At 39.5% G+C, this 27,464-nt stretch overlaps 2 protein-coding genes across 5 annotated transcripts in view; one reads left to right on the top strand and one right to left on the bottom strand.

Moving 5' to 3' along the window:
• The window catches only part of LOC133659689 (protein unc-80 homolog), a 117,859-nt gene extending 94,299 nt beyond the window's left edge, over positions 1-23,560 (top strand). For 2 of the 3 annotated variants that reach the window (XM_062062284.1, XM_062062293.1), the window contains 12 exons: positions 4,655-4,778; positions 5,440-5,646; positions 5,724-5,908; positions 5,978-6,143; positions 6,218-6,397; positions 6,465-6,612; positions 9,596-9,652; positions 10,380-10,461; positions 16,748-16,853; positions 17,106-17,126; positions 20,162-20,367; positions 20,446-23,560. In XM_062062284.1, coding sequence (XP_061918268.1) covers positions 4,655-4,778; positions 5,440-5,646; positions 5,724-5,908; positions 5,978-6,143; positions 6,218-6,397; positions 6,465-6,612; positions 9,596-9,652; positions 10,380-10,461; positions 16,748-16,853; positions 17,106-17,126; positions 20,162-20,367; positions 20,446-20,883 — 1,920 coding nt within the window. In that variant the 3' untranslated portion in view covers positions 20,884-23,560. The remainder of the gene's footprint in view (positions 1-4,654; positions 4,779-5,439; positions 5,647-5,723; positions 5,909-5,977; positions 6,144-6,217; positions 6,398-6,464; positions 6,613-9,595; positions 9,653-10,379; positions 10,462-16,747; positions 16,854-17,105; positions 17,127-20,161; positions 20,368-20,445) is intronic. The other variant, XM_062062301.1, reaches the window with a different exon arrangement.
• Positions 23,561-23,938: 378 nt separating this feature from the next.
• Positions 23,939-27,464, bottom strand: part of nfkbiz (nuclear factor of kappa light polypeptide gene enhancer in B-cells inhibitor, zeta) — a 22,352-nt gene continuing 18,826 nt past the window's right edge. For both annotated transcript variants that reach the window (XM_062062223.1, XM_062062226.1), the window contains exon 9: positions 23,939-27,464. This exon is cut by the window's right edge and continues 1,106 nt beyond it. The gene's annotated coding sequence lies outside the window, so the exon portion shown is untranslated.

Here is a 27,464-nt window from a genome sequence, read left to right as displayed (position 1 = left end):
CGTACGCCCGACTTTTCATATGATTTTTTTTTTCGGCTAATATGCCCCGGTTTACCTAAGTCTCGGTCATCATACAACAAAACATTTGCTCGCAAATAATTCCGTAAAATCAAGTGCCCAAACAAAGAATCCTACGCTTTGGTGACTCGGTCTCTGTGAAGAATGGATAGTCGTTATAGACCAATTCCATCCAGGTAGTCCTTTAATATGCTCATTATATGTGTGTGTTTTTTATTCGGTCATAGAACACACACAAAACGATGAACAACTTCACTTTGTCTGTCTCCATCTATCATCTATCAAGCGCTGTTTAACAGATGAGGCGTTCAAGCGCATTGCGTAACTTTGAATGTCAGTATAATAGGTTTTAAGACAGTGTGATTTTGTATTGTACAAATGTCAGGTTCAAACACTGATGACATCTATTAATCAGACAAGAAGCAAGGAACCATGCAGAGACAGAGTTCAATTTAGCTCATGAGGAGAACGCGTGGAGCTGCACACTTAGTCACAGTCTCGCCCTTCGCTCTAAGGTACAGCTCCCGTGTCGCTCTATTTATTCAGGAGTTCCATTGTCAACAACACTGAGGCCGCCTCTAAAAGGATTGGTCACACATATCATGCAAAGCAGCTCCAGTACGCACAATACGTGACGGAATGTGCTGGGGGCCTTGTGATTTTGCCTTGTCTCTGCTTCGTCTGCGTGCTGTCGTCTTATCTTCGTTGAGGTCCTTGAAGTCCTTGACTGTTAGCAGGCTAAAACAAAGATAACATCTGCGGCTGAGGCCACCCCTCAGACAAGAAGTTTTGTCCTTGCACAGATAGAAAAAGAACAGCTTGAGCACAATAGCTAATAATTATAGCAACGGATTTTAAGCAAATTAAAGTTGTGTGATAACTTACACATAATTATTCTAACAACAAAATAATCCACCACTGTCACGGGGAGGCAGCGTTGCTTGCGGCATGACCCCAGGATGCAGAGACAGCATGCGATGTGTATGTAAGAAGGTCCTTTTACTAGGTACGAGGAAGCACACGACAACTATACGATACTCAGACAAAAAGCAACGAAACGGGACAGCACTGGCATAAAAAGCTTCCTACTTGACAGGTGTGATAGTTAATCAGGAAACAGTTGAGAAAAGCAGTCTTCTAACCAGAGGTAAAGTAGCGGGGAATGTAAACAACAAAGTACAAACAAGAAAATAAGAGCGCTGGAATGGAAATTATGCAAAACACAGGAAACAGAAGAACAAAGTTTAAGCTGTCATGTGGATCATGACAACCATAGGACCAAAAGAAGTTGCAAGTGACAGCACTTGGATGAAGAAGATGAGAAACACTATTGAATTAAAAAAATAAATCATTGCAAAGTATGAAGGGGGCGTCACCTTCCCTCCTTCCTCTCACAGCCGTCTTTATCTGCAAGAGTCCAAATTTTCATTCATTTATATGTATTTTACATTGTTTTCAAAATGTAACAACTAGAATTATTTGATAAAATGTGTTTTGGTGCCTGGAACAAATGAATTGGCTGTACAATATTTTTTGCTTTGGTTTTTGTTTGATTAAGTACTTGTCGGACATTTTGGAACGGATTACTCAGAAAAATTGATGCAACACTGTACTTAGTTCGGGCTTAGTCCAAGAACATGTATGTACTGTACCATTTTTTTAAGAATGTTTTCTCAAAAGTAAAATATTTGTCTTAAAGAGGCCAGAAGTATACTTTTATACTACTTGAAGAATACCTTTTTTAGTAGTATAAAAAGGTACTACTCACAAATGGGTATCATTGGGTACCCATTTGTACCCAATGGGTGCCTGCATTAATATAGTGTTAATCTCATAGACAAAACCTATTATTAATAGTAATTTTAATAGAACAGTATAGGGTTGTACGGTATACCGGTATTAGTATAGAACCCCGATACTAATAAATCATATTCGGTACTATACCACCTCTAGAAAGTACCGGTGCCCCAGCCCCAGCCCCCGCCCCCACCCCATTCAAGTGGTGGATCTACACCTAACATCCGCTGTAATGATACCAAGTACAAGAGCATATCTAGTCGATACTACTATGATTACATCTATATTTTTTTAGCATCACTAAATCTTTTTTCCTTTTTTTCAAATGTATATTATGTTTATAAACTGAGGAAATCTGTCCCTGGACACATGAGGACTTTGAATATGACAAATGTATGATCCTGTAACTACTTGGTATCAGATCTTTACCCAAATTTGTGGAATCATCCAAAACTAATGTAAAGCATCCAAACAGAAGAATAAGTGATTATTACATTTTAACAGAAGTGTAGATAGAACATGTTAAAAGAGAAAGTAAGCAGATATCAACAGTAAATGAACAAGTAGATTAATAATTAATTTTCTACCACTTAATAGTTTTGACAAAATAATAGAATGGAAAATGACACAATATGTTACTGCATATGTCAGCAGACTAATTAGGAGCCTTTGCTTGTTTACTTACTAACAAAAGACAAGTTGTCTTGTATGTCCACTATTTTATTTAAGGACAAACTTGCAATAAGAAACATATGTTTAATGTACCGTAAGATTTTTTGTTAAAATAAAGCCAATAATGCCATTTTTTGTGGTCCCCTTTATTTAGAAAAGGTCGTAAAGTACCCAAAAGTATCGAATATACATTTTGGTACCGGTACCAATATATTGGTATCGGGACAACACTAGAACAGTAGTATAATTATAGTTAAAGGCCTACTGAAATGAAATTTTTTTATTTAAACGGGGATAGCAGATCTATTCTATGTGTCATACTTGATCATTTCGCGATATTGCCATATTTTTGCTGAAAGGATTTAGTAGAGAACAACGACGATAAAGATCGCAACTTTTGGTATCTGATAAAAAAAAGGCTTGCCCCTACCGGAAGTAGCGTGACGTAGTCAGTTGAACATATACGCAAAGTTCCCTATTGTTTACAATGATGGCCGCATGAAGTGAGAGAGATTCGGACCGAGAAAGCGACTATTTCCCCATTAATTTGAGCGAGGATGAAGAAAGATTTGTGGATGAGTAAAGTGCAAGTGAAGGACTAGTGGGGAGTGGAAGCGATTCAGATAGGGAAGATGCTGTGAGAGCCGGCCGGCTCTCACAGCATCTTCCCCGGGGGTGACCTGATATTCAGCTGGAAATGACTACAACAGTAAATAAACACAAGACATATATATACTCTATTAGCCACAACACAACCAGGCTTATATTTAATATGCCACAAATTAATCCCGCATAAAAACACCTAGGTGTTTGTTATGCTAGCTCCTAGCTACTAGCTACTACGGGTTATATAGACGGGATCCCGTCCATATTACCCGCTCGAGCTATAACTAGCTCGAGCGGGTAATATGGACGGGATCCCGTCTATATAACCCGCCAATACAATTCAAACACCTGCACAACACACACACTCACTCAGCCCAAAGAACTGTTCACCTAACCCAAGGTTCATAAAGCTTATATATTTAACCAAAGTTACGTACATGACACGCACGTACGGGCAAGCAATCAAATGTTTGGAAGCGCGCGGGTGGGACTTGATATTCAACTGGGAATGACTACAACAGTAAATAAACACAAGACATATATATATTCTATTAGCCACAACACAACCAGGCTTATATTTAATATGCCACAAATTAATCCTAATGCTAGCTCCTAGCTCCTAGCTACTAGCTCGAGCTAGTTATAGCAAGCGATCAAATGTTTGGAAGCGCAGCTGTGTACTCACGGTATCGCAACTGTGTATCCGAATCAAAGTCCTCCTGGTAAGAGTCTCTGTTGTCCGAGTTCTTTGATCTTGACTGCATCTTTCGGGAATGTAAACAAAGAAGCGCCGGATGTGTTCGTGTTGCTGCTGACTTCCCTCGCAAAATAGACGCTTCGCACCGACAACTTTCTTCTTTGCTTGCTCAGCTTCTTTCTCCATAATGCAATGAACAAATTGCAACAGATTCACCAACACTGATGTCCAGAATACTGTGGAATAATGACATGAAAACAGAGCTATTTCGTATTGGCTTCAATGGTGTCCGAATACTTCCGTTTCAACCATTGACGTCACGCGCATACGTCATCCTCAGAGGCGTTTCGAACCGGAAGTTTAGCGGGAATTTTAAAATGTCACTTTATAAGTTAACCCGGCCGTATTGGCATGTGTTGCAATGTTAAGATTTCATCATTGATATATAAACTATCAGACTGCGTGGTCGGTAGTAGTGGCTTTCAGTAGGCCTTTAAGGCATTTAGAGCCATTATTACTTTATATATTACTGATAATACATTTCCTGTTAATAGCACATTTGATTGTTGTCATTATCTATATTCCATTAAGTGTATTTATAATTTCAAAATGATCTTGTTCTATTGTAAATTTTATTCTTCAAGATTTTACTTTTTTGCATTGAGCTATTATTGTCTTTGTTATGGATTCAATCACATGTTTACATCATCCTGGCACCATCAGTTATTGAAGAGGTTCCGGCTATGTGAGGCACTTTGGGTTGTTAGAGGTAAAAGCGTGCACCTAACCCCTATTTCAGAGCGTATATAGAGGTCTGATCTCTGTCAATGTTTGAATAATATTTTTGTATTTTATATTCTGTAGGCCTTGAAGGAAGATTTCCCCCTCAGTCATGTGATCTCACCGTTCACCAATCAGGAAAGGCGAGAGGGGATGCTGCTAAACTTGCTCATTCCGTTTGTGCTTACTGTTGGGTCTGGAAGCAAAGGTATTTATTTAGCAAAAAAATAAACATGTGTGCGCAATAATAATCCAAATTGATTGATTGATTGAAACTTTTATTAGTAGGTTGCACAGTACAGTACATATTCCGTACAATTGACCACTAAATGGTAACAGCCGAATAAGTTTTTCAACTTGTTAAAGTCGGGGTCCACGTAAATCAATTCATGGTACAAATATATACTATCAGCATAATACAGTCATCACACAAGTTACTCATCAGAGTATATACATTTAATTATTTACATTATTTACAATCCGGGGGGTGGGATGTGGAGGGTTTGGTTGATATCAGCACTTCAGTCATCAAAAATTGTATCATCAGAGAAATGGGCATTGAAACAGTGTAGGTCTGACTTGTTAGGATATGTACAGCGAACAGAGAACATAGTGAGTTCAGATAGCATAAGAACAAGTATATACATTAGAAATACATTTGATTATTTACTTTTGGTTATTTACAATCCGGGGAGGTGGGATGTGGAGGGGGGAGGGTGTGAGTCAGGGGTTGAAGTTGCCTGGAGGTGTTGTTTTAGTGCGGTTTTGAAGGAGGATAGAGATGCACTTTCTTTTACACCTGTTGGGAGTGCATTCCATATTGATGTGGCGTAGAAGGAGAATGAGTTGGTTCTTTTATTGCCTGACAGACAGCCCCCACCTTGAGCCGCCGGAGATCTTCCTGCTGCTACAGACGGTCATCAACATCCTCCTTCCGCCACGCATCATCTCCACATCCCGCACCAAGAACTTCATGCTGGATGCTTCACCGGCTCACTGCTCCACCCCTGGTGATACCAGCAAGGACTTGCGCAGAGAAGGCTTGGCGGAGTCCACCAGCCAGGCGGCGTATCTTGGTGCGAGTCGGTGTTTGCGTGTCGGCCGCCGTCCTTCCCGCGGTTCTCTTCCTGACCGGCCTTTCTCCCGTCCGTAGCTCTAAAGGTGGTGCTGGTGTGCTTCGAGCGCTCTCTGGGGAACCAATGGTATCGTCTGAGTCTGCAGGTGAAAGAGATGGCTCTGAGGAAGGTGGGGGGCCTGGCTTTCTGGGACTTCATCGACTTCATTGTGCGCACCCGCATCCCCATCTTTGTCTTGCTGAGGCCCTTCATTCAGTGCAAGGTGAGTTGCTCGGTTTGTCTGAGTCACGCCCTCGTTATCGTTCCCCTTTGTCTCCCGCCGCCATTGCAGCTGTTGACGCAGCCAGCTGACTCCCAGGAGGAGATCACAGCACGCCACCACATCGCCGACCAGCTCGAGCGACGCTTCATCCCTCGACCTCTCTGCAAGAGCTCTTTGTTCGCCGAGTTCAACAATGAGCTCAAGATCCTCAAAGAGGCGGTCCACAGCGGCTCTGGTCAGAAGTTCTCCGTCTTGCCTCGTTTTACTGCTCGTTCTATGGACGAGCTGAACCGCCGACTTTACTTGTAGCTTACCAGGGCAAGACGTCCATCAGCACGGTGGGCACCTCCACGTCGGCCTACCGCCTCAGTCTGGCCACCATGTCGCGCTCTAACACGGGCACCGGCACAGTTTGGGAGCAGGACAGCCAGCCGTCCCGCCAGCCGTCACAGGACACCCTCAGCCGCACCGATGACGACGACGAAGAGAGTCAGAATCGCCTACTTTTTCGAACATGTTGCATTCGCGTCCATGTGACATGTTTGTCTCCTCCCAGACGACTCCATCAGTATTCCCAGTGTGGTGAGCGAGCACGAGGCCTTCCTGCCCAGGGTGATAACCGAGCGCCGCTTCTCCAGCCATGCCACCGGCTCGGCCGCTCAGCCGCCCGAAGCCCCCCGCGCCACCATGCTGCCCAGCCACAGGTAAGCATACATGTCCTCCCCTCCCGAGTTGTGCGTTGACCGCAATGTTTTCACTCAGCAGCTGTTGGGTTAGCACAGGCCTGGGCAATTATTTTGACTCGGGGGCCAAATTTAGAGAAAAAAATGTGTCTGTCTGTCTATTTTTAGGAAAACTAATACAAAACCTCACAATAAAGTCTGATTGAATGCTAAAAATGTTATGACAGACCGCCTTAAAAAGGGAATGGAATTTTATTTTTTTCTATGAACAATAAAACCCTGAATATTGACAACATATGAACGTCACACCCCCTCTCAATCGACATATTTTACAATCAAGCAAAATGCAACAAACACTGCGAAATATCAACGTGAAGGGTAAAAAACAAAAAACATCTACAGTCTGATATATCACTAAGCTTTAGAACTTTCTTGTAAAAATCTCCTTCCGCGTCTGTCCCGGACACCCACATTTCAGGCTAGCCACTCTGGAAACACTCTGTGGAAACTAGGGGTGTGGGAAAAAATCAATTCGAATTCCAATCGCGATTCTCACGTTGTGCGATTCAGAATCGATTCTCTTTTTTTTTTAAATTATTTTTTCATTTTTATTTATTTATTTATTTTTATTTTTATTTTTATTTTTATTTTTATTTTTATTTTTATTTTTATTTTTATTTTTATTTTTTATTTTTATTTTTTATTTTTTATTTTTTTTAAATTAATCAATCCAACAAAACAATACACAGCAATACCATAACAATGCAATCCAATTCCAAAACCAAACCCGACCCAGCGACACTCAGAACTGCAATAAACAGAGCAATTGAGGAGACACAAACACGACACAGAACAAACCAAAAGTAGTGAAACAAAAATGAATATTATCAACAACAGTATCAATATTAGTTACAATTTCAACATAGCAGTGATTAAAAATCCCTCATTGACATTATCATTAGACATTTATAAAAAAAAGAACAATAGTGTCACAGTGGCTTACACTTGCATTGCATCTCATAAGCTTGACAACACACTGTGTCCAATATTTTCACAAAGACAAAATAAGTCCTATTTTTGGTTCATTTAATAGTTAAAACAAATTTACATTATTGCAATCAGTTGATAAAACATTGTCCTTTACAATTATAAAAGCTTTTTACAAAAATCTACTACTCTGCTTGCATGTCAGCTAACTGAGGTAGAATCGCTGAAATCCTATGTATTGAATGAATAGAGAATCCTTTTGAATCGGGAAAATATCGTTTTTGAATCGAGAATCGCGTTGAATCGAAAAATAAATTGATTTTTAATCGAATTGTGACCCAAGAATCGATATTGAATCGAATCGTGGGACACCCAAAGATTCGCAGCCTTAGTGGAAACGCTCCCCACCCACACTGCTTGGTGCCTCGTCTGACCTGCTGTGACGTAGATTACCATAGTAACTAGTAGGGTTGTACGGTATACGGGTATTAGTATTGTACCGCGATACTAATGAATCATATTCGGTACCATACCGCCTCTGAAAAGTACCGGTCCGCCAAACCCTAAGATTTTTTGTTAAAATAATGCCAATAATGCCATTTTTTCTGGTCACCTTTACCGTATTTTTCGGACTATAAGTCGCAGTTTTTTTCATAGTTTGGCCGGGGGTGCGACTTATACTCAGGAGCGACTTATGTGTGAAATTGTTAACACATTACCGTAAAATGTCAAATATTATTATTTAGCGCATTCACGTAAGAGACTAGACGTATAAGATTTCATGGGATTTAGCGATTAGGAGTGACAGATTGTTTGGTAAACGTATAGCATGTTCTATATGTTATAGTTATTTGAATGACTCTTACCATAATATGTCACGTTAACATACCAGGCACGTTGGCTATTTATGCCTCATATAACGTACACTTATTCAGCCTGTTGTTCACTATTCTTTATTTATTTTAAATTGCCTTTCAAATGTCTATTCTTGGTGTTGGCTTTTATCAAATACATGCATTTTCGGCCGGTGCGACTTATACTCCGGAGCGACTTATACTCCGAAAAATATGGTATTTAGAAAAGTATCGAAATAACATTGGTATCAGGACAACACTAGTCACTAAAATATCATGCAAAAGCGCTGATTCTAACCATTGAAATACTATGTATAGTTCAAGACTTATGGTAATTAGAAAACATGACTGCACATCATAATGGCAGCTACAGTTTCCATCTTAAAGATCTAAAAAAAATATTTGGGAATGTTCGGCGGGCCAGATTGAAAAGCTTAACGGGCCGCAATTAAATTATCCCCTCAACTCCCCCCAAAATGGATTAACTCGCTGGAATAAAAAAGACAATATAACATGCATCCATAAACGTGGACGCATGTGAAAAAGTGCAATATATTTATCTGTACAGTAATCTATTTATTTATATATATTTATTTATTTTATATATATATTTATATATTATTTATATATATTTATTCATTTATATATGCACCATCTCAGTGGCCTAGTGGTTAGAGTGTCCGCCCTGAGATCGGTAGGTTGGAGTTCAAATCCCAGCCGAGTCATACCAAAGACTATAAAAATGGGATCCGTTTCCCTCCCTGCTTGGCACTCAGCATCAAGGGTTGGAGTTGGGGGTTAAATCACCAAAATGATTCCCGGGCGTGGCGCCGCTGCTGCTCACTGCTCCCCAAGGGGATGGGACAAATGCAGAGGACAAATTTCACCACATCTAGTGTGTGTGTGACAATCATTGGTACTTTAATCTTAACCTTATTGCTTTTTTATCCTGCACTACCATGAGCTTATGTGACGAAATGTCGTTCTTACCTGTGCTGTACAGTTCAACTTAGAATGACAATAAAAAGGAAGTCTAATGTGGCCCCCGGGCCTTAATTTGCCCAGGTCTGGGTTAGCATGTTTGAAGCGCTGCAGCTATAGTCCTCCACCAGGAGGCGATGCGGGTCTCAACTTTAACGCCGTAAACTCTCCCCCCTCCTTAGTGAACCCAATGTGCTAGATGAGTCCCAAGGCCTTCTGCAGGAGAGTAACCTCTCTAGGTACAGTGGACCCCCCACTCTTTGTGTGTGTGTCCGATGCATCTGTCCAGCAGTGGGAGGGCTACCACCTGAGGACAACCCTCCTCTATTGGCTGCGTCTCCGTTTGATCACTCATCTACATACAGTCCAGTCACCTTGGCCCGTCGCTCGCCCCTCCCACTTACCTCTCTCTCCCTCTCTGTGGGTACAGTGTGCATTTGTGTCTGTCCTCTCCCCCCACTTCGCCCCTGAGCTACGCACTGACCCTCATCTTCTCAGCTCATCAGCTGCGCTATTCTAACCAGGCTCTGAAGTGGTTGAGGGTCCTAGGGGTCAGCGTGCTCTGTTCTGTTTCTGTTAGCTGTGGGTTGTTGGTTGTTAGAGCCTCCATCGGTGCCATGGTGTCACATTGTTTACATGTCTATCAGGCTTCCTGCTGATCAAATTGGGCGTCCGACTGTGGATACCAATCTGTGGGGGGGAAGGGGGGCAACTGTGGTAGCAATCCTCAGATGTAACCTTTTTGTTCATTCAATGACAACAAAGCTAAATTCTTAATATCCAGGTAAAGTGCAAATAAGGTTGCTACTCCAGCCTCCCCCCATCCCCTGTTGTGTTTGAGTCATAGCAGCGCTGTTACTGCTCTGTGATTGGTTGTCTTGTTTGTTGTGTAGTGACTCCCTCGTCTGTCACACACACACTCGTTTATTTTGTGTGTGTGTGTGTGTGTGTGCTCACGTTTGTCAGGGTGGCCAGTGTGCAGAGTGAACCCGGGCAGCAGAACCTACTCATCCAACCCCCGCTGGGGAGGAAGCGGGGCCTCCGACAGGTAATGACTAGAGATGTCCGATAATGGCTTTTTTACCGATATCCGATATTCCGATATTGTCCAACTCTTAATTACCGATACCGATATCAACCGATACCGATATATACAGTCGTGGAATTAACACATTATTATGCCTCATTTTGTTGCGATGCCCCGCTGGATGCATTAAACAATGTAACAAGGTTTTCCAAAATAAATCAACTCAAGTTATGGAAAAAAATGCCAACATGGCACTGCCATATTTATTATTGAAGTCACAAAGTGCTTTTTTTTTTTTTAACATGCCTCAAAACAATAACAGTGCAATACTTTTTCATAACATGGTCACTACTGCCTAGTTTCTCTTGTTATATTCTTATTTTACTGTTATATTTTTATTCTCATTGTTGCTTTTTATTTTTATTCTTATTGTAATATTTTTCTATTTTGTTTCCATTTGTACCCCCATTATTTACTTTTTACTTTTTAAATTCGATCTCAATTCTGTACACTGCTGCTGGAATTTTAATTTTCCTAAGGGAACTCTCCTGAAGGAATCAATAAAGTACTATCTATCTATCTATCTATCTATCTATCTATCTATCTATCTATCTATCTATCTATCTATCTATCTATCTATCTATCTATCTATCTATCTATCTATCTATCTATCTATCTATCTATCTATCTATCCAAACAGCAGCTTGGGATTTGGGACATGCTCTCCCTGAGAGAGACTATGAGGAGGTTCAGGTGGGCGGGGTAGCGGGGGGGGGGGGTTTGTATTGTAGCGTCCCGGAAGAGTTAGTACTGCAAGGGATTCTGGGTATTTGTTCTGTTGTGTTACGGTGCAGATGTTCTCCCGAAATGTGTTTGTCATTCTTGTTTGGTGTGGGTTCACAGTGTGGCGCATATTTGTAACAGTGTTAAAGTGGTTTATACGGCTACCCTCAGTGTGACCTGTATGGCTGTTGACCAAGTATGCACTGCATTAATTCGTGATGAGAACAGCCGGTAGATATTATGTGACTCGGACGGCACGCACGCAAAGGCAGTGCCTTTAAGGTTTATTGGCACTCTGTACCTCTCCCTACGTCCATGTACACAGCGGCGTTTTAAAACGTCATACATTTTACTTTTAGAAACCAATACCGATAATTAAGAAACCGATAATTTCCGATATTACATTTTAAAGCATTTATCGGCCGATAATATTGGCAGCCCGATATTATCAGACATCCCTAGTAATGACCTCAATTTAAGTTTTAAATGTCGTAAATCTGAATCTAATTAGGGCAACATTTACATACGAAAGAACAAGTACGTAAGAAAAAGAAACACAGGCGTGTAAAAGTGTGGCAAACAATACACATTTTTGATAGAATATCCGCACCAGCCCTTATTTACAAGCAAAACCATTAATAATCCCAAAGTGTTAAACAAGGCCGGCCCCCGGCATAAACACTCTAGGCATTTAAGGCAGGTGTGTCCAACATGTTTTCATTGAGGGCCACTTCACAGTTATGGCTGGGCCGCTTGTAACAGTGAATAATGTAAGAATTTGCATGCATTTGATTATAAAAAATTTTTTTTACCAAATTTGCAAAATCTTCCACCAAAAATATTTTTCTTAGTGGAATATTTGATGTGAAGTAATGGGAACCTTGGATAGGTCAATAATTCATAATAACATTGATTTTGATTCAATATTATGTTTTGAGCAATGACAGTTTGAAAGAAAAAAAAACAGCTTTGTTTTATTAGTCAACATTGCAACTTTTTCTAAATTACATTTCACCTTTAAGCTTTTTTATTTCACTTTTGTTATGTTTTTGTTTATTTTAATAGTATTTTTAGAATGTGCCGTGGGCCTTTAAAACATTAGCTGTGGGCCGCAAATGGCACACTTTTGACACCGCTGATAATAAAAAATACAATCTGATACATCTATGGATAAAAAGCAGAGCCTGGCGACGCATGCGCATTTATCATAACTCTCTCTCTCTCTCTCTGCCTCTGCCCCGCCCTCACCAATGCTGCTGCCAGCGCACACCTTCACAATTTGTTTTGTTTTTAACCCCATCTTAACCCTGAACGTACATTGAAAATACACGCAACCCTAACTCAAAATGCCGGACATTTGAGGCATTTAAGAAACTCCGCCCTGACAGCCCCGCAAAAGAGGACATGTCCGGTAAAAAGAGGACGTATGGTCAGTCTATCGTAGCCCGTTAGCTGCTAGCATGCCGTGTGTTGTGCCTCGGTGTGCATTGTTTACACAACGTGCGTTACGCTACTTAATATGTCCGTGTGGAAACTCGTTCGGTACACCTCCGAACCGAACCGGAACCCCCGTACCGAAACGGTTCAATACAAATACACGTACCGTTAATCTCTACATACAGGGTAAAAAAATATAGATTTTAGAGTAAAAAACTCAAACACAACTCTGTCAACAGAATTTTACTGTACAACATTACAGTAAATGGAAAAAAAAACAACTGGCAGCTCAGTGGCCAGAATATTTACCGTAAAAAAACCGGGGTTAGTGTTTTCCATTTACAGTAATATGCTGTAAAAACCACCGTAAGTTGCATTGTAAAATCTATTGTCATTTTTACAATTTGATGGATAACTTGCTTTGAAATCATAAGTAAAGCAGATATTTAAGTATTTGTTTTTAGTTTAACAAAACAATTAGTATGATAATATAATATTTGTTGGAATATTTAATAATATTAAAGTTTAAAAAGGAATGCAATTTCATGCAGTACATATATTTGTTTCTGTCAAAATGGAAAGAACGAATACATTTAGTAAGAAAAGATCAAATACTTTATTGAAGCATATTACTTGAATGGAAACTACTGTATGTGGCGGGCCTGGAGTTTGACACATGTGGTGTAAGGCCACGACCACTAGGGGGAGCCACATGATCATGGCAAAAATCATCACTGTGGTTGTCGTGATCTAAAAGTGTTTGCTTGTTCTACTTTGATGGACTGAATGACTTCATGAATACAGCTTTACTTTGTTTCTGCTCAACTTCTACTCAGTGGTCAGTCAACATGTCTTATGTGGTTTTAGTTTGGTTTAGCAGCATCGCGATTCAAAAGCCCCAAGAGATAATTGCTAATTTACAAACCTCGTTTCCATATGAGTTGGGAAATTGTGTTAGATGTAAATATAAACGGAATACAATGATTTGCAAATCATTTTCAACCCATATTCAGTTGAATATGCTACAAAGACAACATATTTGATGTTCGAACTGATAAACTTTTTTTTTTTTTTGCAAATATTGATTAACTTTAGAATTTGATGCCAGCAACACGTGACAAAGAAGTTGGGAAAGGTGGCAATAAATACTGATAAAGTTGAGGAATGCTCATCAAACACTTATTTGGAACATCCCACAGGTGAACAGGCTAATTGGGAACAGGTGGGTGCCATGATTGGGTATAAAAGTAGATTCCATGAAATCCTCAGTCATTCACAATCAAGGATGGGGCGAGGGTCACCACTTTGTCAACAAATGTGTGAGCAAATTGTTGAACAGTTTAAGAAAAACCTTTCTCAACCAGCTATTGCAAGGAATTTAGGGATTTCACCATCTACGCTCCGTAATATCATCAAAGGGTTCACAGAATCTGGAGAAATCACTGCACGTAAGCAACTAAGCCCGTGACCTTCCATCCCTCAGGCTGTACTGCATCAACAAGCGACATCAGTGTGTAAAGGATATCACCACATGGGCTCAGGAACACTTCAGAAACCCACTGTCAGTAACTACAGTTGGTCGCTACATCTGTAAGTGTAAGTTAAAACTCTCCTATACAAGGCGAAAACCCTTTATCAACAACACCCAGAAACGCCGTCGGCTTCGCTGGGCCTGAACTCATCTACGATGGACTGATACAAAGTGGAAAAGTGTTCTGTGGTCTGACGAGTCCACATTTCAAATTGTTTTTGGAAACTGTGGACGTCGTGTCCTCCGGACCAAAGAGGAAAAGAACCATCCGGATTGTTATAGGCGCAAAGTTGAAAAGCCAGCATGTGTGATGGTATGGGGGTGTATTAGTGCCCAAGACATGGGTAACTTACACATCTGTGAAGGCACCATTAATGCTGAAAGGTACATACAGGTTTTGGAGCAACATATGTTGCCATCCAAGCAACGTTACCATGGACGGGTGTATATTGTAGCGTCCCGGAAGAGTTAGTGCTGCAGGGGGTTCTGGGTATTTGTTCTGTTGTGTTTATGTTGTGTTACGGTGCGGAGGTTCTCCCGAAATGTGTTTGTCATTCTTGTTTGGTGTGGGTTCACAGTGTGGCGCCTATTTGTAACAGTGTTAAAGTTGTTTATACGGCCATCCTCAGTGTGACCTGTATGGCTGTTGACCAAGTATGCCTTTCATTCACTTGTGTGTGTGAAAAGCCGTAGATATTATGTGATTGGGCCTTCACGCAAAGGCAGTGCCTTTAAGGTTTATTGGCACTCTGTACTTCTCCCTACGTCCGTGTACACAGCGCCGTTTATAAAGTCATACATTTTACTTTTTGTAACCGATACCGATAATTTCCGATATTACATTTTAAAGCATTTATCGTCCGATAATATCGGCAGTCCGATATTATCGGACATCTATAGTTCTAATAAGTAAAAATCATTACTCCCATCCAGTGAGGAAGAAGCAGCTGTTCTAGCGTGCATACACACACCATGGCGACAAGGTGCTTGACAAGGCTTTCCAATTGTAAAGTGTTATATTTTGTGTTAGTAAAACTCCATGTGGCGTGATTTTCACGCAACCAAGACAAAAAGGCGTCACGACAAATTCCGCTTCTCTAGCAACGAGCCCGCCTTCATTCCAGACTTTTGCCTAACTTACAGATGGGATATTGTTCCGTATTGTTAAAGGCCTACTGAAATGATTTTTTTATTATTTAAACGGGAATAGCAGATCCATTCTATGTGTCATACTTGATCATTTCGCGATATTGCCATATTTTTGCTGAAAGGATTTAGTAGAGAAAATCGACGATAAAGTTCGCAACTTTTGGTCGCTGATAAAAAAAAGCCTTGCCTGTACCGGAAGTAGCGTGACGTCACAGGAGCTAGTATTCCTCACAATTCCCCGTTGTTTACAATGGAGCGAGAGAGATTCGGACCGAGAAAGTGACGATTACCCCATTAATTTGAGCGAGGATGAAAGATTCGTAGATGAGGAACGTTACAGTGAAGGACTTGAGAGGCAGTGATGGACGTATCTTTTTTCGCTCTGACCGTAACTTAGGTACAAGCTGGCTCATTGGATTCCACACTCTACTTTTTCTATTGTGGATCACGGATTTGTATTTTAAACCACCTCGGATACTATATCCTCTTGAAAATGAGAGTTGAGCACGCGAAATGGACATTTAAAGTGACTTTTATCTCCAAGACAATACATCGGTGACACACTTAGCTACTGAGCTAACGTGCTAGCATCGTTCTCAAATGAAGATAGAAACAAAATAAATAAACCCCTGACTGGAAGGATAGACAGAAGATCAACAATACTATTAAACCATGTACATGTAACTACACGGTTAAAAATTCTCAGCCTGGTAAGGCTTAACAATGCTGTTGCTAACGACGCTAAGGCTAATTTAGCAACTTAGCAGCCGGAACTCACAGAACTATGATAAAACATTAGCGCTCCACCTACGCCAGCCAGCCCTCATCTTCCCATCAACAGCCGTGCTCACCTGCGTTCCAGCGATCGACGGCGCGACGAAGGACTTCATCCGTGGGTTTGGCGGCAAGCATCGGCTAGGCGTCTTCTATCAGGGTAAGTAGTCCTTGTTGTGTTGCTGTAAGTTGTGTACTTAGCCGCTAAGACACCGATCGATCCCACCTACAACGTTCTTCTTTGCAGCCTCCATTGTTCATTAAACAAATTGCAAAAGATTCACCAACACAGATGTCCAGAATACTGTGGAATTTTGTCGAAGAAAACAGAGCTCTGTGTATTGTGTCCAATAGGGCCCAAACACTTCCGTGCATTTTATGACGTCACGCGCATAAATCATATCCAAAGGAGATTTTCAACCGGAAGTGTGGCGGGAATTTCAAAATGTCACTTTATAAGTTAACCCGGCCGTATTGGCATGTGTTGCAATGTTAAGATTTCATCATTGATATATAAACTATCAGACTGCGTGGTCGCTAGTAGTGGCTTTCAGTAGGCCTTTAAGCACCTAAGCAGCCACCCGAGTGTCGTACAGCAGCTTTTAACTGTTTTCTTTTCACGTCGTTCCGCAGCTGCGGCGCCCCCTCTTGTCCATCCCAAAGAACGAACCTCGTAGTCGTTCAGGAGCACGACTCTCCACCACGCGCAGGAGCATCCAACCCAAGAACAAACCACTGGGTAACGTTTCTGTGCTCCACTGAAAAAGATCAAACTATTTGTGCACTTGAGGGAGGCGCCAAAACGCACCAAATATGAACATTTACGCACAAAGTGTGTGTTTGTGTGTGAGAAACTTGACCTGACCCATGACCCCTTCCACTGTCACCCCCCTCCCCCCAAGTCTTTGTTCCAATGTTGGTTGTACCGCCTGACACCAAACTGACACTTCTCACTCTGTTCTGTCCCACGCCTTTTTGTTTCAAAATAAAGAAACTTTATTGGACTGTGAAGGTGAGACACACACCTTTCCCCGCCCCCCTCACCCACCCCCATCTGCAACCTCACCCAGTAGGGCGCTCTGCATGTCTGTCTTGCACACCCCCACCCCCAAAGTCGTGTATAAAGAGAGTTTCAGGCCTTTTTCGACGCGTAAAAATGCGCTGTTGTGCAACATGGGGCTGTTCCACCCGTGATAATTGTGGAATGCTTTTACATCGCTTTCCCCATAAGTTGGAAAGAAGACAGGTATAGGAAGTGAAAGGTCGGAGAGAGTCTTGTGCGAGGTAAACACAACATCTGTGTTTTGTTCAGGAGAGAAAACAAAGAAACTAAGACAAATAATAACAGAAGAAATTACTACATTTAAGAGATGGTTTGACAAAATGGATCTCAGTAAAACTAAAAAAAAAATGCAATTGGGTAGCAGCAGAAGAGAAAGTCAAACATAGAAATAAACGGACATTAAATTAGTCAAATAAACAGACATTTTGGGTGTAATAATAGATTAGAAAATGAACTTAAAATTTCATATAAATATATATACACTACCGTTCAAAAGTTTGGGGTCACATTGAAATGTCCTTATTTTTGAAGGAAAAGCACTGTACTTTTCAATGAAGATAACTTTAAACTAATCTTAACTTTAAAGAAATACACTCTATACATTGCTAATGTGGTAAATGACTATTCTAGCTGCAAATGTCTGGTTTTTGGTGCAATATCTACATAGGTGTATAGAGGCCCATTTCCAGCAACTATCACTCCAGTGTTCTAATGGTACAATGTGTTTGCTCATTGGCTCAGAAGGCTAATTGATTATTAGAAAACCCTTGTGCAATCATGTTCACACATCTGAAAACAGTTTAGCTCGTTACAGAAGCTACAAAACTGACCTTCCTTTGAGCAGATTGAGTTTCTGGAGCATCACATTTGTGGGGTCAATTAAACGCTCAAAATGGCCAGAAAAAGAGAACTTTCATCTGAAACTCGACAGTCTATTCTTGTTCTTAGAAATGAAGGCTATTCCACAAAATTGTTTGGGTGACCCCAAACTTTTGAACGGTAGTGTACAACATAAAGTGGCAAGAAATATGTCGCTAAAGAATAAAGCAAAATATGTTCTGGACCAAAGATCACTCCATAGTCTCTACTGCTCGCCAGTGTTACCATATCTGAGTAGCGTATTTTTCTGACTATAAGTCTCAGTTTTTTTCATAGTTTGGCCGGGGGTGCGACTTATACTCAGGAGCGACTTATGTGTGAAATTATTAACACGTTACCGGTAAAATACCAAATAATATTATTTAGCTCATTCAGATTGTTTGGTAAACGTATAGCATGTTCTATATGTTATAGTTATTTGAATGACTCTTACCATAATATGTTACGTTAACATACCAGCCACGTTCTCAGTTGGTTATTTATGCCTCATATAACGTACACTTATTCAGCCTGTTGTTCACTATTCTTTATTTATTTTAAATCATACTTGCCAACCCTCCCGTTTTTAGCGGGAGACTCCCGGTATTCAGCGCCTCTCCCGATAACCTCCCGGCAGAAATTTTCTCCCGACAAACTCCCGGTATTCAGCCGGAGCTGGAGGCCACGCCCCCTCCAGCTCAATGCAGACCTGAGTGGGGACAGCCTGTTCTCACGTCCGCTTTCCCACAATATAAACAGCTTGCCTGCCCAATGACGTCATAACTGTAGAATGATCGAGGGCGAGTTGTTGGTTTCTTATGTGAGTTTATTGTTAGGCAGTTTCATTAACGTCCTCCCAGCGCGGTAACAACACACAACAACGGCAGTCACGTTTAGTCTACCGTAAAGCAGTTCTTCTGCCGTAAACAGCAATGTTGTGACACTCTTAAACAGGACAATACTGCCATCTACTGGATAGCCTCCAGAACACTGAAATTCAAGTATTTCTTTCATTTATATGTATAATAAAATAAATATATGTATATATAGCTAGAATTCACTGAAAGTCAAGTATTTCATACATATACATATACATATATATATATATATATATATATATATATATATATATATATATATATATATATATATATATATATATGAAATACTTGAGTTGGTGAATTCTAGCTTAAATATATTCCCCTTTTAACCAGGCGCCCCCCCCCCACACACACACACACACACACACACACACACACACACCCCACCTCCCGGTATCGGAGGTCTCAAGGTTGGCAAGTATGTTTTAAATTGCCTTTCAAATGTCTATTCTTGGTGTTGGGCTTTATTTAGGGATGTCCGATAATGGCTTTTTGCCGATATTCCGATATTGTCCAACTCTTAATTACCGATCCCGATATCAACCGATACCGATATATACAGTAGTGGAATTAACACATTATTATGCCTAATTTGGACAACCTGGTATGGTGAAGATAAGGTCCTTTTTTTAAAAATTTATAAAATAAGATTAAAAAAATTAAAATCATTTTCTTGAATAAAAAAAAGTACAACAATATAAAAGCAGTTACATAGAAACTAGTAATTAATGAAAATGAGTAAAATTAACTGTTAAAGGTTAGTACTATTTAGAATTATTATATTATTTAATAAAAAACAAAACAAACAAAAAACCTGATACCGATAATAAAAAAAACGATACCGATATTACATTTTAAAGCATTTATCGGCCGATAATATCAGCAGGCCGATATTATCGGACATCTCTAGTTTTATCAAATAAATTCCCGCAAAAAATGCGACTTATACTCAGGTAAAAGTAAAAAGTATGTTGCATTAAAACTACTCTTAGAAGTACAATTTATCCCAAAAGTTACTCAAGTAGATGTAACGGAGTAAATGTAGCGCGTTACTACCCACCTCTGCTCTCTATACACCACTCTGACCACCCCAGCCCCCGCCTGCCTCCCTTACTGGTGCTGACGAGTGTGCACTTGTTGTCCGTGTCCATGTTTGACCGTGTGTGTGTGTGTGTGTGTGTGTGTGTGTGTGTGTGTGTGTGTGTGTGTGTCCGTGTGTGTGTGTGTGTGTCCGTGTGTCCGCAGCAGCGCAAGGCGACCAGAAGAGGTCGGTCACCTTTACAGAGACGCAAGGCCAGCAAGCGTCTGCGGGAGCCGGCAAGCTTTTGACCCCCGCAGAAGCTCCGATGGAGGCCCTAAAGGGCAGTCCCGTCCCGGTCAAGCTGCCCACCCTGGAAGTGCCGTCATCAGCCGGCGTCACCGCCGACCTGCACAGCCCCGCTAAAACACAGGTGACGCCCTGATGACGACCACGTAGGACGCCACCTGCGTCTTTCGCTGGTGAGTGACGACCGTGTCTTCCCCCGCAGGCACTCCCTGCTAAGAGTATCAAGGAGAAGCGAGAGCAGTGGGGTCTCCGCAGCAGCCTGTCCCCGCCCCCGTCCCTCTCACGCACCTCCACCCCGACGCCGCCGTCTCGCACCTGCTCCCCGCTGCGCCTCTCGCGAGCCTGCTCGCCTCTGTCCCGCACTTCCTCGCCTCTTCCTCTGCCGGTGCTGGGCACGCTGCCGACCTCGGCCCCGCTCCTCCCTTTGCCGCCGCCCAGGATCCGAGAGAGCCCCGGCGACGCCGACACCACCACGCTGCTGCCACGCGGCGACACGCTGCTGCAGCTCAGCGAGGACGACGGCACGGAGAACCCGCTCCTCACCCCGCTCCTGTCCGCTCCCTCGCCGCAGCGCTCACCTCGCCGACTGCCCTTCCCCCTCTCCCCGGTTGACCTGGACTTGGATGAGTCTCACGTGTAATCTCTTTAATGTACAGAAATATATACAGTATAGAGCTGAATGTATATTTTAGCAGGGATTGAATATAGACAAATATTTATGAGAGTAAATGCTAATACACAGAAGATGCTGTAATATGCAATTATTCCCAGGCCATGACCGTAATACATGATTTTGTGTGTGGATACCTAGTTACCTTAGTTGTGTCGCAATGCAGTAAATCGATTACCTCGTCGCTCATTCCATGCCTTACAAAGACGTTTTGTTCTAATTTATTGACACGCTATAAATGCCATATATGGTTTTAGATCAGTGGTTCTTAACCTGGGTTCGATGGAACCCTAGAGGTTCGGTGAGTCGGCCTCAGGGGTTCGGCGGAGGTTAAAACACACCCGACTCATCGTGAAAATATGGCGTATTACGGATACGGCAACAGCAGAAGTCAGACTGATTTGCAGGTGTGTAATTTGTTGTGAGTTTGTTGGTTTTGTTCTTTGAACAAGGTGATGTTCATGCACGGTTCATTTTGTGCATCAGTAAAAAACCATGGTAACACTTTAGTATGGGGAACATATTCACCATTAATTAGTTGCTTAATAACATGCAAATTAGTAACATATTGGCTCTTAACTAGTCATTATTAAGTACTTATTAATGCCTTATTCGGCATGGCCTTATTATAACCCTAACCCTAACCAAATAACTGTAAATTAAGTCTAAATTACTTAGAATATGTTCCCCTAGTGTCCAAATAACTCTAAATGAAGTCTTAATTACTTAGAATATGTTCCCCTAGTGTCCAAATAACTCTAAATTAAGTCTTTGTTACTTAGAATATGTTCCCCTAGTGTCCAAAAAACATAAAATTAAGTCTTTGTTACTTAGAATATGTTCCCCTAGTGTCCAAAAAACATAAAATTAAGTCTTTATTACTTAGAATATGTTCCCCTAGTGTCCAAATAACTCTAAATTAAGTCTTAATTACATAGAATATGTTCCCCTAGTGTCCAAATAACTCTAAATTAAGTCTTTATTACTTAGAATATGTTCCCCTAGTGTCCAAATAACTCTAAATTAAGTCTTTATTACTTAGAATATGTTCCCCTAGTGTCCAAATAACTCTAAATTAAGTCTTTGTTACTTAGAATATGTTCCCCTAGTGTCCAAATAACGCTAAATTAAGTCTTAATTACTTAGAATATGTTCCCCTAGTGTCCAAATAACGCTAAATTAAGTCTTAATTACTTAGAATATGTTCCCCTAGTGTCCAAATAACTCTAAATTAAGTCTTTATTACTTAGAATATGTTCCCCTAGTGTCCAAATAACGCTAAATTAAGTCTCAATTACTTAGAATATGTTCCCCTAGTGTCCAAATAACTCTAAATTAAGTCTTTATTACTTAGAATATGTTCCCCTAGTGTCCAAATAACTCTAAATTAAGAATTACTTAGAATATGTTCCCCTAGTGTCCAAATAACTCTAAATTAAGTCTTTATTACTTAGAATATGTTCCCCTAGTGTCCAAATAACTCTAAATTAAGTCTTTGTTACTTAGAATATGTTCCCCTAGTGTCCAAATAACTCTAAATTAAGTCTTTATTACTTAGAATATGTTCCCCTAGTGTCCAAATAACTCTAAATTAAGTCTTTGTTACTTAGAATATGTTCCCCTAGTGTCCAAATAACGCTAAATTAAGTCTTAATTACTTAGAATATGTTCCCCTAGTGTCCAAATAACTCTAAATTAAGTCTTTGTTACTTAGAATATGTTCCCCTAGTGTCCAAATAACGCTAAATTAAGTCTTAATTACTTAGAATATGTTCCCCTAGTGTCCAAATAACGCTAAATTAAGTCTTAATTACTTAGAATATGTTCCCCTAGTGTCCAAATAACTCTAAATTAAGTCTTTATTACTTAGAATATGTTCCCCTAGTGTCCAAATAACGCTAAATTAAGTCTCAATTACTTAGAATATGTTCCCCTAGTGTCCAAATAACTCTAAATTAAGTCTTTATTACTTAGAATATGTTCCCCTAGTGTCCAAATAACTCTAAATTAAGAATTACTTAGAATATGTTCCCCTAGTGTCCAAATAACGCTAAATGAAGTCTTAATTACTTAGAATATAATCCCCTAGTGTCCAAATAACTCTAAATTAAGTCTTTATTACTTAGAATATGTTCCCCTAGTGTCCAAATAACTGTAAATTAAGTCTTTATTACTTAGAATATGTTCCCCATATTAAAGTGTTACCAAAAACATATAACTGTCTTGAATTTGAAAAAAATAAACATTTTATTTTTCACAAAAGAAGGGTTGGGTGAATGCGCATATGAAACTGGTGGGGTTCGGTACCTCCAACAAGGTTAAGAACCACTGTTTTAGATTGTTTACGTTTGTCTTTGACTTGTCCAGGGTGTACCCCGCCTACCGCCCGAATGCAGCTGAAGTAGGCTCCAACACATCCCGCGACCCCAAAAGGGACAAGCGGTAGAAAATGGACGTTTGTCTTTGGTGAAATACTGTAAGAAAAGATGAGGAGGTGCCATATAAGCAGCCGACACACTGTGAGTGTTTGTCCACGTTCCATTCCTCTCTGTAACGCCAAAACGAGTACTAATGCATTCCTGTCCTGCTTGCTTTAAGGCGATATTTGTACGTTAAATGTGACGCTTCTCAGACATAAAGGAGATGATTGAGGATTTTTTTGTCCCTTTTTCTACTTTGTGGATTCGCGTTGTAGTGAATTTGTTCTCTTTTATAATTGAATATCAGTTTTATTTAGGGCTCTCAAAAACAACATTTTAACGCATGTGATTAATCCCCAAAAAATGATCGCATTAATCCTGTATGTTCACACAGATTAATCAGGCAATTTAATTTGATTGTATGTTTCGACTGGTGTGCTCACTGGCAAATTCCAAACGGTGCCTGTCACACAAATATGCATTAAAACAGTTTAGTAAGTATGAATTGTTTTAGTTACATTGTAAAACTTACAAACGTTGAGTGGAGTTATGAATGAGGCATCATTTCAAGCAGAAACGCTATGGATGGTCCAAAAGATGGCGCCATAGCACAAACAATAATACACATTTTCAGTGTCTCTGAAATGGACTACCATTTCAGAGACACTGAAAATGTGTATTATTATAGTTTGTACTAACAAACTCACCTCAACCAACACCACAGCTGACAGTTTTATTGATAAAGTGTGTGAATTGAGTCATACAACATAAGTATCCAATAAAGTACAAACCATATAAAGACAGGAACAAAATGACAGTGGGAACCGTTCATGTCGACGCAACCAAAATCCTTCTTTCGTGCATATTTTTTATTTTATTGTGTTTTCGTTTAATATTTTATACTCTTTCCTAACAGAGCTGCTGCAGTAAGTTCATTGTATGTCTTGACGACTGAGTTTACACAAATCTTTTGGTGGTTAACAAGCTCCAAAAAGACTGCTGCATTTTATTTGTTTTGGTAGAATCCAGGTAAATAATGCCATGCTTTTATTTGGAAGCTGGCTTCACACTGAACAGGAAGTTATTGTGTGCAGTACAAGTAGTGGCGATAACAACACTACAAGACATGGCTACATAAACGCACACATTTTTCATAGAAATGATGATTAAGTAATTAGAAGAACACTGTGGACCGGGACTTGATGTTGTCGACATAAGCGGCACAATCATCCACTGTAACATTCCATTTGATTTGCAATTGTGAAACAAAAATCCCATAAAAAATGTTCTTTAATGGTTGCATTTAGCACTTAAGTGTACTTATTTTTACATAAAGTACAGATAAGTGTATCTACGTTTGCATTCAGTACTGATATTTGTATTCAGTTCTGTTAAGTATACGCATTTTTACATTTAGTACTGTTAAGTGTACTTATGATTGCATTCAGTAATGATATTTGATTTCAGTACTGTTAAGTATACACATTTTTACATTTAGTACTGTTAAGCGTACTTATGTTTGCATTCAGCGTATATAACTGCATTCAGTTATGTTGAGTGTACTAACTTTTACATGAAGTACTGTTAAGTGTATCTATGTTTGCATTCAGTACTGATATTTGTATACAGTTCTGTTAAGTGTACTAAGTATTACATTAAGTACTGTTAAATGTACTTATGTTTGCATTCAGTATTGATATTTGCATTTAGTACTGTTAAGTGTACTTATGTTTGCATTCAATATATATACAGTATATATGTATATATCTATTTAGTTCTGTTAAGTGTACTCATTTTACATTAGGTACTGTTAAGTGTACTAATTATTTTTATTTAGTACAGTTAAGTTTACATTTAGTTCTGCTAAGTTGAATCATGTTTACATCTAGTACTGTTAAGTGTAGTGATGTTTACATTCAGTACTATTAGTGCATTAACTTGTATATCTTGGACTGTAAAGTGTAGTCATGTTTACATCAAGTACAGTGGAGTGTATACATCTAGTACTGTCTCTTTACATGTAGTACTGCTAAGTACACCCATCTTACATCATTACTCTTGAGTGTACGCATGTTTGATTTCCGTACTGATATATTTGCATTTAATACTGTGAAGTATACTATTTTTACTTTTAGTATTAAGTGTACTGATGTTTACATTCAGTATTTTAAGTGTACTGATTTTACATTCAGTATTGTTAAGTGTACTGATGTTAACATTTCGTTTTGTTAAGTGTACTGATGTTTACATTTTGCACCTAAGTGTACTGAAGTTTACATTCAGCACTGTTAAGTGCGTTCATTTTTATATATAGTAAAGTTTACACCTAGTATTGTGAAGTGTATTTTTACACATAGTACTGTTAAGTGGACTTATATTTACACCTAGTATTGTTAAGTAGACTTATCCTTACATCTAGTACAGTTAGGCAGACTAATTTTTACATCTAGAACTGTTAAGTGTACTTATTTGCACATCTAGAACTGTTCAGTGTACTCATCTTTACAGCTAGCACAGTTCAGTGTACGCATCTTTACATCTAGTACTATTAAGTGTACTCCGTTTTACATTTAGACCTGTTCGGTGGACTCATTTTTACATAGTGCAGTTAAGTGGACTAACTTTCACATATAGTACTGTTAGGTGTACTCACCTTTACCCCTAGTACAGTTAAGTGGACTTATCTTAAAATGTAGTATAGTTAAGTGTACTCATTATTACATCTAGAACTGTTAAGTGGACTTATTTGCAAATCTAGAACTGTTCAGTGTACTCATCTTTACATCTAGAACTGTTAAGTGTACTTATTTGCACAACTAGAACTGTTCAGTGTACTCATCTTTACAGCTAGCACAATTCAGTGTACGCATCTTTACATCTAGTACAGTTAAGTGGACTTATCTTAAAATGTACTATAGTTAAATGTACTCATTATTACATCTAGAACTGTTAGGTGGACTTATTTGCACATCTAGAACTGTTCAGTGTACTCGTCTTTACATGTAGTACTGTTAAGTGTACTCAGTTTTATATTTAGACCTGTTCAGTGGACTCATTTTTACATATAGTACAGTTAAGTGGACTAACTTTCACATATAGTACTGTTAGGTGTACTCTCCTTTACACCTAGTACAGTTAAGTGGACGTATCTGAAAAATGTAGTAGAGTTAAGTGTACTCATTATTACTTCTAGAACTGTTAAGTGGACTTATTTGCACATCTAGAACTGTTCAGTGTACTCATCTTTACAGCTAGCACAGTTCAGTGTACTCATCTTTACATCTAGTACTGTTAAGTGTATTCATTTTTACACAGTACTGTTAAGTGGACTTATTTACACCTAGTATTGTTAAGTAGACTTATCTTTACATCTAGTACAGTTAGGCAGACTCATTTTTACATCTAGAACTGTTAAGCGTATTCATTTTTACACATAGTACTGTTAAGTGGACTTATATTTCCACTTAGTATTGTTAAGTAGACGTATCCTTACATCTAGTACAGTTAGGCAGACTCATTTTTACATCTAGAACTGTTAAATGTACTTATTTACACATCTAGAACTGTTCAGTGTACTCATCTTTACAGCTAGCACAGTTCAGTGTACGCATCTTTACATCTAGTACTGTTAAGTGTACTCAGTTTTACATTTAGACCTGTTCAGTGGACTCATTTTTACATATAGTACAGTTAAGTGGACTAACTTTCACATATAGTACTGTTAGGTGTACTCTCCTTTACACCTAGTACAGTTAAGTGGACTTATCTTAAAAAGGTAGTATAGTTAAGTGTACTTATTATTACATCTAGAACTGTTAAGTGGACTTATTTGCACATCTAGAACGTTCAGTGTACTCATCTTTACAGCTAGCACAGTTCAGTGTACGCATCTTTACATGTAGTACTGTTAAGTGTATTCATTTTTACACATAGTACTGTTAAGTGGACTTATATTTACACCTAGTATTGTTAAGTACACTTATCTTTACATCTAGTACAGTTAAGCAGACTAATTTTTACATCTAGTACTGTTAAGTGTACTCAGTTTTACATTTAGACCTGTTCGGTGGACTCATTTTTACATATAGTAGTACAGTTAAGTGGACTAACTTTCACATATAGTACTGTTAA

This window comes from Entelurus aequoreus, linkage group LG01 (assembly GCF_033978785.1).
Source record: "Entelurus aequoreus isolate RoL-2023_Sb linkage group LG01, RoL_Eaeq_v1.1, whole genome shotgun sequence".
NCBI classification, from domain to species: Eukaryota; Metazoa; Chordata; class Actinopteri; order Syngnathiformes; family Syngnathidae; genus Entelurus; species Entelurus aequoreus.
The sequence above is the reverse complement of the archived record's forward strand: the minus strand, read 5'-3'. Positions and strand labels throughout refer to the sequence as shown.